The 14,874-nt window shown below is 43.7% G+C and overlaps 1 protein-coding gene across 1 annotated transcript; it reads left to right on the top strand.

Moving 5' to 3' along the window:
- The first annotated feature begins 10,083 nt into the window (after positions 1-10,083).
- On the top strand, positions 10,084-10,701 carry LOC130878393 (keratin-associated protein 4-2-like). The gene is made up of 2 exons (XM_057776335.1): positions 10,084-10,466; positions 10,497-10,701. Exons 1-2 carry the CDS (start codon positions 10,084-10,086, stop codon positions 10,699-10,701), a joined length of 588 nt encoding a protein of 195 aa, XP_057632318.1.
- Positions 10,702-14,874: the final 4,173 nt, after the last annotated feature.

The raw sequence follows: 14,874 nt of genomic DNA, 5'->3' as shown, positions 1-14,874 counted from the left end.
GAAATTTACCTTGGTAGTCAGAGTACCTAGCCTGTCACCATCCTCTTCCTTTGTGTGAGATGAGTTCCCTTCTTTGAGAGGAATCACATGGATTCTGTTGTTCTACTGTCTTGTCATTGGCTTTATCCCAGCAGAGTTCCATTGCACGTCATGTTTACCCACAGTATCCACCTAGGACACGGCCAGTGCCTGCAGATCTCTGTGTTCTCATGCCAATGTCCTTCCACACTCACGCTCTCTGTAGCAAACTGACCCATTATGTGTGAGCCATCAGACTAATGAGACGTGACACTCCAAGGGAGGCAGGATGTCCCACAAAACCAACTCGGAAACACAGGGTGTAGGGCAGGAAAATGTCAGGTGACCGTACCCTTGGAAGCCAGAGAAACCCAAAAGCAGTTTCCATTGGGCTCAGAGGCCACAGGTTGCCAGTGATGCCTAACACATTACAGGTATGAAGGTGTGATTAGGATCCACCTGGATCTTGACTCATGCAGAGTGTCTTGCCTCATTTTACGATTGTTTACCAGTCAATCATGGGATGGAGGCCCCTCAGCAGGATATAAAAGCAGATCTGGGCAAGGTGGCTTCCAAATCACAGTCAAACCCATCTTCTTGTAAACCCACAAAGACCCTCTAGCCTCTGACAGAATGCAGTGTTGTTGTGGCCCATGCTGCTGCCAGCCATGCTGCTGCCAGACCACCTGCTGCAGGACCACCTGCTGCCGTTCCTGCTGCTGCCAACCCTGCTGTGGTGGGTCCAACTGCTGCTAGACCACCTGTTTAAGGAACAGCTACCCTAGGGCCTCCTGATCCTGGAAAAGATGCCCTCGTGCTTCATGCTCTTGGGGATCCTGCCCTGCTCTTCTTTCTTAAAACCTCAAGTGCTCCTCATGTAGAACAACTGTCCCCATACCCACACCCAGGTAGACCCTTCAATAAGTCTCTCTATCTCTTCAAACTGATGCTCCTTTTTTTTCAACAAGTATGCTACCCCATATCCTGCTTTAACTCTCTGAATGGAACATGTCACTAAATGCTTCTCTCCACTTGGGAAACTTGTGTCTTTTACCTATCATTGTTTACATTTGATGTGGATTTGACATCTGGAAATCTTTCACTCCTTGAATAAATGTGAAGCTATACAAGTACTTAACTCCAAGTCTGAAGGGTCTTCATTTCTCATTCATGTCAAGTACCCTGATTTGGGGAAACACATCGTCCCTCTACCATGAATACACTGACCACAGTGGTCAGTTCACCATCACCACAGAGCTGTTTTGAATATACACTGCTTCCAGAAGACAGGTATATTGAAAGCCTCCATCTCCCGTGGTAGAATTTTCTGGGAAGGATTAGGACTTGGGATCTTGCTCCTGGGATGGATTGGTGGGGATTTGCTGGAGGTTTCAGAGGCCCAGGACTTTCTCTCTTACCTTGCTTCTTCATTGTGGTGGCTCCAGGTGTGTGGGCCTTGTCATTACTCCATAGACTCCTGTAATCCCTGCAAGAAGTTTCACCACCATGAGGTACATATTTTCCAGTCCTTTGCCATCCTTTTTCATAATGAACCCTTTCTTTAGGGGTCCATGGCAGTGATGTCTCAACTGAGCAATAGCCAAAAGTACTTGAGTCCCCAGCTACTTTTTTTCTGTCTTTCTCATATTAGGAATGGATATCATGAGGACCATGACTAGAATCATGCTTCGGTTCCATTCTTTGAACACCAAGGAAGATATAGTGTGGAGGAAATTCAATTCATTAGGTCGTATACCCAAAAGAGTGAGAATCAGGGAAGGTCCACCAACTCATCTTCTCTTTCTTGGATACATTGCTGTCCCCACTCTGTCATCTACGTTACAAATTGCTGTGGCCACTCTCTGCTCAGCCTGAGTTTGACCTGCTTGGTGTTCAGCTCTAAGCTGGAATACCTTCTTGTCTTCCAGTTCTTCTTTATCTGCTCTTAGCCCATCCAAAGTCATTCCCCCCAGCAACAGCACAGGTGTCTTAAGGTCAACCCTCCTACCTCTGTATGAACTTCCAACAATGAAACAAACCACAATGCCAGGCTTCTTATCTCAGTAGTACTCCCATTATTTATGTGATATTTAACATTTTGGGAGTCCAATATTGAGCTGCCATCTTTTGAGTTTATCCCTTCACCCACATGGTGAAAGATCGCTGGCCAGCTTTTATCTTCCAAATGTGCAGTGTTATATCTGCAACCTGTGTTCACCTCCTTGCTCTTTTTAATTAGAGGTAACACTGTTATATTGATTGGACAGAGCAAGTCATTTCACTATCACAGAATCATATCCCAATGGAAGTTCTGGTTTACTACCCACATGTTTTATCACTGTTCCTTTGGACATCCAATGCCTAGTGAGGGGATTGCAAGAAAATCCTCAACTCATGTGACACAGGAATCTGCCATGCTCTTCTGCCTGCCTAAGCCTGATCCCACAGTCTGCCCAGGCGGGGTGCACAGGCATGGTCTCAGAGTACTTTCTTCCCAATCCCAAGTGGAACATGAACACAAACACCCAGGCCCAGAAATGTACCATAGCTGGAGTTTGCAAGCCATGTTTTAAAACTTTTTTTAAGGCTGCTGAGTCAGGAAATTCTCTCTGTGGCATGCCACCACAAATAGCAAAAAGCTGTGTTAAACTCTGTTTTTTCTGTGTTTAAAATTAAGCTCTCTCAGGTTTTACATGGATCCAGTTTGCCACATTGGGCGCCACTCTGTAGTGGATGCCAATCTATAGTAGGAGCTGTAGGCCCCTTCTCACCGCCCGACTCCCGGCCACCGGCTAGCTTTACCTGAAATAATTACATGGAAACTGTATTCTTTTAAACACTGCCTGGCCCATTAGTTTCAGCCTCTTATTGTCTAAATCTCACATCTTGGCTAACCCATTTCTATTAATATGTGTAGCACCATGAGGTGGTGGCCTACCGGGAAGGATCTTTACCTGCATCCATCTTGGAGAGGAGAGCTATAGCGTCTGACCTCAATGCCTTCTTCCCAGCATTCTGTTCTGTCTACTCCGCCTACCTAAATTTCTGTCCTTTCAAAGGGCCAAGGCAGTTTCTTTATTAACCAATGAGAATAACACATAGACAGATGACCCTCCTTCATCATGTGTCTACAGAGCCTGGAGTTACATGGAAGAGAAAATATCACATGAATGGATGAGGGGACAGGGGCTCAATGTTTTGCAAGATGGTTGGTTTCCTTTCTTTCCACTCTTAGTGTAAAGAAATTCTGGAAGAGGTCAGTTCAGTGCTTACTCCATTAGATCGCCTGCTGATCCCTTCATATTGCTTTGCCACCTATGCAGAGATATCTTGACCCTTATAAAGGATTATATGTATATGTGTCTATGTGTGTGATTGAGTGCGTGTGTGCATTTCTGCGTGTGTACATACATGTGCATTGAACAACACAGAGTCCAGATTTAAGGTCTATAGAGCCTGGGGGTAAGTTACACTTTCATTTCTGAACCAGGCATGCATTCTGTGAGAACGGCTTTGGAGCTATGAGCATCAAGCATCAATTCTACTTGAATCAACTGACTCTAAAGCACCTACAGTTGTTGTGACCAACAGTCCCATTGGTATGTGTCTAAGATTGCCCACAAGTCTTTAGATCGTCCTTGTTTCAAATGTGAGGATGTACATCAAATGCTGTGGCTTTCCAGATTTTTCATGACTTGCATCTAGATTTTGCTGTGGTCCCTCTGAAGCTCTGATCTTACTCTGGAGAGCTCCTGTCCTGCTGATGATGACCAGCAGACTCCAGAGCTCAGTGTGCAATCCTTCTACAGACAGAAACAATGTCACATCCTGAAAAGCAAGAATATGTCCAGTGCTCTTGAGAAAGGGAAATTCCTTTGATTCTAGTGTTTGTGACTGTTTGCAGATGCTTCAGTCTGTGGAGAATGCCACGGTTTCCTTAAGATGAATTATTTCACATAATAGAGCTGGGGCATTGCCCGGCTTCTCTTTATGGGTTACATACCCTCTAATCCTCATCTGATGCATCTCACAGGGTTGTCTACAGTTTCTCTCTTAACAGAAATTATGGACACCTGTTCTAAAGGAAATTCCTTAGTGAAAGGCTCCTTAGGCTGTTGAGGTTAGAGTCCTGAAGAACTGCAGTTCACCTAGAGACACTGGATCTTCTCATACCACCTCAAGAGGACACAGCCAATTTATGACTCTGCAATAGGGATGTACTCTATGGATACCTCCAACACTCATTGCTCAAGGACCTGAAAGTCTCTTCTATTTGCTTTCATTTCCCACACTTCACACAACAGACACAACCTATGGAAAAAGGCCAGACTATGTCATTGGTGTGGGAAGAGGAAGTAACCTCAGTAGTCAAGGAACCCAGCCTGTCACCATCCTCTGCCTTTGTGTGGGATGCCTTCCCTTCATTGAGAGAATCACATGGATTCGGTTTCTCTGCAGTCTTGTCATTAGCATTATCCCAGAAGCTCTTCACATTGTACATCAAGTTTATCCACAGCATCCATCTAGGACAGGCCCAGGACTTGCAGATCTCTGTGTTCTCATGGCAATGTCCTTCCACACTCACACTCTCTGTAGTCACCTGACCCATTATGTATGATCCATCAGACTAATGAGACGTGACACTCCAATGGAGGCAGGATGTCCACAAAACCAACTCTGAAACACAGGGTGGAGGGCAGGAGAATGTCAAGTGACTGTACCCTTGGAAGCCAGAGAAACCCAAGAGCACTTCCCTTTGTGCTCAAAAGCCATCAGTTTCCGGTGATGCCTAACACATACCAAATATGAAGATGTGATTATGTTCCAAATTAATCTTTACTCATGCAGAGTGTCTTGCCTCCTTTGATGATTTGTTTATGAGAAAATCATGGGATGGAGACCCCTCAGAAGGGTATAAAAGCAGACCTGGGCAAGGAGGCTTCCAAACCTCAGTCTGACCCACTTTCTTGCAAACCAAAACAGACCCTCCAGTCTCTAAAATGATGCAGTGTTGTTGTGGCCCATGCTGCTACCAGTCATGCTGCTGCCAGACCATCTACTGCAGGACCACCTGCTGCAGCCCCTGCCACTGCAAACCCTGCTGTTGTGGGTGCAACTGCTGCTAGACCACCTGCTGGAGGAACAGCTACCCTAGGGACTTCTGATCCTGGAAAAGATGCTCTCGTGCTTCATGCTCTTGGGCATCCTGCCCTGATCTTCTCTCTTACAGCCTCAAGTGCTCCTTGTGTATAGCAACCGTCCTCACACCCACATTCAGGTAGGCCCTTCAAAAAGTCTGTCCATCTCTTCCAAGAAGCCAGAAACCAACAAGTGATCACCCTACAACATCTCAGCAGAATATAAAAAGATATGTGGGCAAGGAGACTTCCAAATCTTCTAATCAACCTTCATTAAAGCAAACCTAGAACCTCCAATTTGTAAAACCAATGTCAACTCCTGTTGAAAATCACTGCTGTGTTGATGCTGCTACCAGACCACCTGCTGTCTGGCCACCTGTTACCAGACCACCTGCTGCAAGACTACCTTCTTTCAGACCACGTGCTGAAAGACCTGGTACTGTATTACCTGCTATAGCACCACCTGCTGTGGGATCTGCTCCCAGATCACCTGCTTCCAGACCACTGGCAACAGGACCTACTACAAGACCACCTGCTGCCAGACCACCTGATGCGGAACCACTTGATATAGCACCACCTGCTTCAGGACATGCTACAGGACCACCTGCTGCAGGACCACCTGCTGCAGGACCACCTGCTGCCACACAACTTTCTGCCCATCAGCATGTGCTAGTTCTAGGGGATCCTGATGCTCACCATTCTCATCCATAGTGTCCTATTCTTTATTGACAACATTCCAGATGTAAACCACCCATAAAATGAATCCTGTGAGGTACACCCTAAAGTCTCTGATGTACCTGGGATGAATTGGAACACAAATTATGCTGCCCACACTCTTGACTGCTTGCTATCTCTAAAATGTACACTACTTTGGATCTTCTCTAGAGTCTTTGCAATATCACTTCATCCTCATGGAACTATTTGGCCTTGGCAATGTTTTCAAAAGGGGAATGTTTACCATTCACAAATAAATCTAAGTTTTCAAAGCATATAAACAATAAGCCATTATGCCTTCTGTTCAAATTTTTGGTTTTTTTCTATCTATATTTTTATTTCCTCTCTACACAAGGAACAGACTCCAGCAGTTGACTTCTGAAACACCAGCTTTCTATTAACTTCTGATTCTTTCTCCTAATACAGAAGGTGCTTTAATGATCCACAAGCATGAAACTTGCTCCCTAAAGACTCTCTTTGAAAGAAGGTGAAGCTTAGATAGTGGAGTCAAAGTCTCTGATGCAGAACACCCAAGCAGTGAGAGTGTTTTTGAGAAAAAATTCTCTTATTTCTATTCCCTTGTATCCAAATGTATTCTCCCAAAGTCACAAAGTAATAAGTGACTTGGTACCCTTATGTCTCCAGGCTTGTCTTGCTCAATATAGAACTCTTCACTGGCTTGCCTCTCTACCCTCAATTACGCTCTAGGTCCTCATAAAATGTTCTCCAATTAGTTCCTGACTGAACTTGCTTATTGCAACCTTCAGAATTGTGTCTACTCCTTTGGTCATAGATTTCCTAGACACTCATAATCCTGATCTCAATATTTCCACCATTGAAAAAATTGTCCATATTATGTGGGGCATGCCATGGTGTAGACATTCATTTTGGATTTGTTGTCCCCCAAAATGGTAAGTTTTTAACACATGTCCTTGCATTTTCATTCCATTTTTCTGAACAATTTGGATTATTTTTGTTGTCGACAATTGTTTGGTGACTTAATTTTCAATGATGATAGTATTGAATGCTCATATTACCAAGAGTAGAAATTAGCATCACAAAATAGTAGAAATTGCAACCATAAATGCATATTTTGCATATATCCCACAGGTAGCACATACCTGCTCACTTCTACTCGTCTAGTTTCTCTTCTCAGTTGTCATGCATACTTTCTTCCCATTCATAACATTTTTCTTTTTCAGTGCATGCGTGCAAGTATGCAATACTGTGAACATGTATGTGTATGACACATATCTGACAAAACATATCTTCCCGCCCCCAAGTCCTACTGTGACTGACAACCCAGAATAAATGTTCTCTTCTGTCAGGGTTCTTTTCTGATTACTATACTGCAGTACCCAGAAGAGAAGCTCAAATCTGGAAATTTCCAACATCTTGGTTTCTCTGTCCTTGCTGTACTATCTATGTTCTATATACGGGTAGCATATCTGTACCTAAGAACTTCAAGACCACCATAGTGTGTCATCTAATGCTTAATACGTTCTATCCACCTCTACTGCACAGTGATGTTCCAATTGCAAACCCTAGGATTGTCTACTGACATTTGAAGCCTAGAGGGACATTAGCAGGGGTAAGTTTCACCCTAGAGAACGTTGTAGGGGAGACCCAGCCAATCACCTTGCTAGCAGGGGGCGTGGACGCCCAAGGATATTTTTTACTTATAAAGATTGCTGGCATGCTCCCAGCTGCCCCTTCTTCTGCTTTCCTGTTCTCCACTGGAACTTCGGTTCTGTGAGTCTTTCCCTAATTAAAGCTGAATATTTTATTATAACTTCCGTCTGCCGTTCATTTATGCCGGAACAGAACGTGAATGTCTCTTGGGGTATCCTCATCTCTGAAAAATCAACTTCATTATCCAAAGAGTCTGAATTAATGCAAAGAAGGTTGCATTTTTCCAAACGGTCGCTGAGAATTGAGCTTAAAATTTTATGCACTAACTTCTTCTATTCAAATTCTGGCCGGGCGGTGGTGGCGCACGCCTTTAATCCCAGCACTCGGGAGGCAGAGACAGGCGGATCTCTGTGAGTTCGAGACCAGCCTGGTCTACAAGAGCTAGTTCCAGGACAGGCTCCAAAACCACAGAGAAACCCTGTCTCAAAAAACCAAAAAAAAAAAAAAAAAAAAAAACAAATTCTGTACATAACTTGATGTCTTTTTATTAAGGGAGAAGAATTCAAATAGAATCCATATATATATATTATGGATTATATATATTATAATATATATATATATGAGTTGCCATTCCACTCTCTACTGCTCAGTCTAGACACCAAGAATTTGTTCTAAGTCTCACTGCATATGTATTATATCAACTGCTGTTGATAAGTCATTGAGGGGATCGACTTTGTCTCTCTCCGGCCTTCTTCTCCATGTGGGTCTTAACACACAGGGACATAGGGCAGATTAACAATCCCTACATTGGCATGCCTTTGAAGGGAGCTCTAGTATACAATATTTATTTTGTACCTCATCTGGAGTATAGGGATGAAGGTTAGATTGTTTCAAGGTTTACATGTGGCTTTTCTATTGTATAGTTTTTACTCTACAGTTCAATGGAAGGAGTTGGTGGATTTCACACATATCGACTGAGAAAATTACCTTCAGGTACTCTGGTTGACACAGTGGAGAGGCTATGAGGGTGACCTGGGAAAGATTTATTTGTTTTCTGACTATCACTTCATGTGAACTCTGATCTACTACCTAATAGCCTCCAAATACACATGCACCATTTCCCCAGAGGTGTTTATAATAAAGGAGTGAAGGAATTATTACCGTATACAACACTTGGAGAACCTGCCCTGTTGACAGCTGATGTGTCACATGTACCATGTAAGGACTGGATTCCAGACGAAGGATGGGCACTTTCCAACTCAGCTCATGCCCTTGGTCATTTACCTTCAAGATCTTGGTTTCTGTTTTAAACATTATTTCTTTTATTTCTTGAGATTCTATTATTATTACAGCATTTCCCTTTACCTTTCCTCCCTCCAAACCCTCACCTTTATTACCCCATTCTCTTTTTCAAATCTATGGCTTCCTTTTATCATTATTGCTGTTACATGTATGTTGCATGTGGGTGCAGTATACACACACAGTACACACACATACACACACATACATAAGTACAATATACACAGTCTGTATAATGGAACTTGCTTATGTTTTCAGGTCTTACTAATGTAACTGCCTAAACATGAGCTAAACAAAGGCATCAATAATAGACATGCTTATTGTTTAAGTGAACAAAGGAATGCACATGAGGCCTCAACCCTCAACAAGGAACTATGAGAAACAAAGGAATGGTGATAGTGAGGGAAATAGTCTCTCCCAGGGAAGAGCACACCAATTGGTTATCCAATACTATTAATATCTTTCAATTATACATATGCATATCACCTGCTATAGATACAGAGTCATGGCCATACCAATTTTGTCTATATTCACTATGTTATGAGGAACAAAAATGTTTCTATCGATAAACATTCAACCCTCTAAGTTAATACCACCCTGCCTCTGCTGTGCATAAATCATTTTCCCTACATTCATTCTTCTAGTTAAGTGATGCCTCCTGGACTGTGATTCTCTACAAAGTTAGCATGTCTTCAGCTGGCCCTAGCCAGTAAGATCTGCAGAAACATCCCCATTAACAAGAGCTGATAAGAACAGAGCCCGGTGCCAATGCATTCCTGTTCCAAGTCACTGGTCTTTCTGTGCTCACCTGACCTATTATGTATGAGCCATCAGTCTAAAGTACCTGTATCTTCCAGGGTCACCAGAGCAGTTACAAGAAAGTAAGCATGTGACTGCTTACAGGAAGGGAAGAGGGGCCACAAAAATGACACTGGAACATGGAGACCAGGACATCAAATGTCACGTGACAGCTCTCTTGAAAGGAGTTAAAAGGGAAAAAAAAAGCCACTTAGGAGATGGTTCAGGAAGAACTGACGTGAGCACTAACATGCTAGGAAGGAAATTATCCATTCACCTTAGTAGTGTAACCAGGAAGAGAAACTCTCCTAATTTGATAATCACCTATTAATTAACCTAGATGATAGCAAGGAAAGAATGCTGCACGTGAGGACAGCAGCCCCTCAGTGGGGTATAAAAGGGGATGTGGACAGGGAGACTCCCACTTCCAAATCTTCCAACCCACCTTCTTGTAAACCAACCCAGAACCTCCACCTCTGACACCATGGTCAGCTCCTGTTGTGGCTCTGTCTGCTCTGAGGAGGGCTGTGGCCAAGGCTGCTGCCGCCCCAGCTGCTGTGTGTCCAGCTGCTGCAGACCCGCCTGCTGCCAGCCCAACTGCTGCAGACCCAGCTGCTGCATCTCCAGCTGCTGCCAGCCCACCTGCTGCAGGCCCACCTGCTGCAGGCCCAGCTGCTGCAGACCCAGCTGCTGCCAGTCTGTGTGCTGCCAGCCCACTTGCTGCCGCCCCAGCTGCTGCATTTCTAGCTGCTGCAGACCCCAGTGCTGTCAGTCTGTGTGCTGCCAGCCCACCTGTTGCCGCCCCAGCTGCTGCAGGCCTTCCTGCTGCCGTCCCAGCTGCTGCATTTCCAGCTGCTGCAGGCCTTCGTGCTGCCGCCCCAGCTGCTGCATTTCCAGCTGCTGCAGGCCTTCCTGCTGCCACCCCTGTTGCTGCCGTCCCAGTTGCTGCCGCCCCACCTGTTGCATTTCTAGCTGCTGCAGGCCTTCCTGCTGCCACACCACCTGTTGTCGCCCCACCTGCTGTGTGTCCAGCTGCTGCAGACCCCAGTGCTGCATCTCCAGCTGCTGCCGCCCAGCATGCTCTAGCTGTTCCTGCTGCTGAGCGCTGTCACTCCCAGTCTCCTGTTCTTCATGATCCACCATTCCAGATGTAGACCCCCTCTGAGCTAAATCCCAAAAGACTGGGGTCTTTGATCTTGATTTAGGCTTCAAAACGCACTTACTGTCTTTTCTAATCAGATCTTTCTCTCACTCTCAAACAAAACCAATTTGGTTTTTCTCTCTAATCGAGCATGTTACTCCCACTCTGATGTTTATTTTATCTCATTTACATAAGAAAAGTATTTTTATATATTAAATAAAACTAAATTTAGACATCCAAATGCAAATGTGTCATATCTCCTTTTGTCTCATTAATTACTCTCACTTCCCAATTTACTTTTAGCTTTTTACAAAATAACAAAAAGCGCTTAGCAGATGAATTTACCTGTGCCCTCAGTCTTCTTTGTGCCGGCTGCAATTAGGAAGTATTTTCTTGGAGCACCTGTTTGGTTCTCTCTATCAGAGGTTTATCTGGGCAAGAGGGTTGAACCATGGGACTCAGAGCAAGTGGAGAAGGACGTTAGTAAGCACATGCTCCCATTCACACTCACTGATCATGTCTCAGTCTCGTGTTCTCAGGTGGAAATGAAAGCCAGTCCCATCCAGCTGTGTCCTGCTCACAGGTGCTCTGCACTGGCTTCCCTCCGTCCTGACCACATGAAGTACCCCATCTCAGAGCCCTGCCTCCTAAGTCTCAGTGTTGCTGGCCTTGTGCACATTTTCACATAGCATGGGTGGTCCCCATGTGTCCTGTGACTTCTGGATCACTTCCCGCTTAACCGCTCATTTCTCTCTTTCAAGTTTTACACCATTATTTTCTCTATTAATCTTTATTTATTTGTCCATTTTGTCCACTTACTGTAGCTGAGCCCTAGAGAGTAGTGGCCATGACAGTAACACTCTAGAGGAGATTGTCTTTAAACGGAAGCCACCTCATGGTATGTGAACTATGTGGAATTCACTAACAACCAGACCCAGGAATTTAAAAAAAAAAAAAAAACACATCTAATTAGGAAATTCTCTTGAAATATAATCTGGTAGATAGTCATGGAAGCAGGTCAGATTCCTAGAAACTACAAAGCTCAAATCTGATATCAGGGAAGGCCACCTTTCTGGATGCCAGTAGGTTCTGGAGTATAAACACCTCTCCTGAATTGTCAGACCAAAGGAGCAGCCCTGTCCCTACAAATCCTCAGTCTGAGCTCCTGTCTCATCCTATCTTATATTCCTCTCTCTGCCTAACCATATCCCTTCCTAGGACTAAGAGCCAGGACTAAGAGCCAGGACTAAGGCTGCTTTGCCTTTTGACTCCACTCAGTTCAATATGGTAGAAGTCCGTTCATTACCTCTGAGACTGCTGGGTGAGAGCCATGCTCACCACCTCAACTCTGGTAACCAGTTGGCCCATGCTGCCACCAAGTAACTTGCAGCATGCTCCCCAGAAACCCCATTCAAGTGCTCGGCCTCCTGAAAGAGCTAGAGTCGTGCTAGCAGCACAGCCCAGGAAACCATCATTCAGAAACTGTGTGGTTTGTTGTTGTTGATGATTATTTTTTTCCTACCACTGAATCAGAAGAACCTTTCTTAAAGAAGACACAGTGTTAAGCCATGCTTAACTCTGTTCTTTTGTGTCTAGAATTCCTTTTTAAGCTTTGTCAGGCTTTACATTGATATAATTGGCCATGTTGGAGTGGCAATTTGTTGTGAAAGGCTGCTTGTTCATCCCCGACTTCCCAGACCCAAAATAATCACGCAGAAACTATATTAATTAAATTACTGTTTGGCAAATCACTTAAGCATATTTCTAGGTAGCTCTTATATCTGGGGTTAACCCATTTCTATTATTTTATATTTTATCAGAAGACTTGTGGCCTACCAGCAAGGTTCTGGCTGGTGGCTCCTGTCTTTCTCCTTTGGCAGCTCCGTGCCTTCTCCTGACTCCGCCTTCTTTCTCCCAGCATTCAGTTTTGTTTTCCCCACCTAGCTATATTTTGTATATCTCTTTTAGCCTATCTTCGCTCTGTTAAGCCATTGGATGAAAGAAGCTTCTTTATTCATTAAAAAATAAAAGCAACACATATACAGAAGGATTTCCCACACCAGATGAAGGTTCTATGATGACAACTGAGGTAGTCATCAATCTGATTACAGAAGGCCAGTTTAAGCATCCTCTCCACTGTTGCTTAGAGTCTTAGCTGGAGTCATCCTGTGGAATCCTGAGAATTTCTCTAGTACCATGCTTCTCACTAGCCTTTTACTGACTTCCTCAATTAAGATATCTCTTTCCTTTTTCTCCCTCTCTGTCCTTCTACCTTCTTTAGCACCTTTATATTTTAAACACCTTAATTAAAACACCATAATTAAAGCTTAGAGTGAAAGTTGTCAGGAAATCTTTCATTCCTATAGAAAAAGAAGTATGCCTTTGGTTGGAACATATCAACAGAACCTGGATTAATACAAAGATGCACACATATTCCGGAATGGACTAAAGAGAGGATAACTCAGTAAATTCAATCATCTTTGGATTCCTTGGTTTGAAGTATTAGTGTATTCTAGTCATTGGAAAGGAAAACACATCAGTGCCTACTAGAAATATATGGGCTGAACCAGAAACAGCAATTACTCTACAAAAGGGTACCATACCTTCTTTCATTAAAAGTGGATATATCTATGTATGTGAAGTCTGGGTACAGATACCTGTAGAGAACAAATGTGAGGTCAGAACTGTTTGGGGGAGAATTACAGATAAATTTGAGCACAAGTATAGATTCTGTGGTAATGAATAGATGATCTGGAAGACCACCAAAATTTACACAGGTTTAAAGATCCCTCCAGCCCCAAAAATGTTTATTCCAAAGTTCCCCTCACCAAGACTCCAAGAGTTGATGCCATCATACTGTTGCGTTCCTGTCACTGAACTACAGAATATGAGGAGGTACATCAAATCCTCGGGCTAAAATTTACTTGCATACATCTTCACTGTAAATAAGGTGTTTTCAAAACAATCATTTCTATTCAATGTGTACAGAACCTGGATCAAATATTCAAGACATCCTGTATAGCTTTGCTGATTAACATAGGTAAGGAGACAAATCCTTTCTGAGACCTAATATCAACTCACAGAGAAGCAGGTATCTGCTTAATCCACTTGAGAAAGGAATCCTCCTGAGACATCAAGTGCTTGTCCTTTTATTGCAGGAAATGTAGATCACCAGGAATGTTCATGATTCTATAAATTGGAATATTCATATTGGAGAGGTTGGGACAACCCTAGATTCTTGAGGAGATTAATGTGCCTTCTTAGGCATTAAAGAAATTATAACATCTTTGGAGCCATTTTTTTCTCAGATCTAACCAAAATCATGTCTTCTCCATATCAATTTAATATAGAGGAGTTTAGGTATCTGGAAATTGACATGGCACTCATATGTATTCTGAGTTAAAGAAGATATAGGTCAGCCCGGAGAGGAATCAGCAATGATGAGCTTCCACAGGAGGGACACACTCAAGATATACCACCACACCACTAGTCAGGGATATTTAAGCCTTTATTTGCAATTTTATTTCCTACCCTTCACACAACAGACTGAAAATCTAGTCTAAGGCTGCACCATAAATCATTCATATTGGTGGGGAATTTAAGGTCAGTGGTCATAAGCCTTAGCCTGTCAAGAACCTCTGGTTTTGCTTGTGATACATTCCTGAAATTAACAGGTCTCACATAGATTCAGTTTCTCTGGGGTCTTGTCATTAGCATTATCCCAGGAGGGTTACATTCTACAGTTTTTACACCTATGGCATCCATCTAGGACAGAGCCAGGACCTGCAGACCTCTGTGTTCTCATGTCAATGTCCTTCCATACTCACGCTCTCTGTAGCCACCTGACCCATTATGTGTGAGCCATCAGACTAATGAGATGTGACACTCCAAGGGAGGCAGGGTGTCCCACAAAACCAACTCTGAAACACAGGGTGTGGGGCTGGAAAATGCCAGGTGACTGTGCCCTTGGAAGCTAGAGAAACCCAAAGAACTTCCTGTTGGGCTCAGAGGCCATCAGTTGCCAGTGATGCCTAACACATTCCAAGTATGAAGGTGTGATTAGACTCCACCTTGATCTTGACTCACACAGAGTGTCTCCTTTGATGATTTGTTTACCAGTCAATCATGGGATGG

Source organism: Chionomys nivalis, chromosome 7 (assembly GCF_950005125.1).
Source record: "Chionomys nivalis chromosome 7, mChiNiv1.1, whole genome shotgun sequence".
Classification (NCBI taxonomy): domain Eukaryota; kingdom Metazoa; phylum Chordata; class Mammalia; order Rodentia; family Cricetidae; genus Chionomys; species Chionomys nivalis.
Note: the sequence above shows the minus strand (reverse complement) of the source record. Positions and strands in the feature narration are given on the sequence as shown.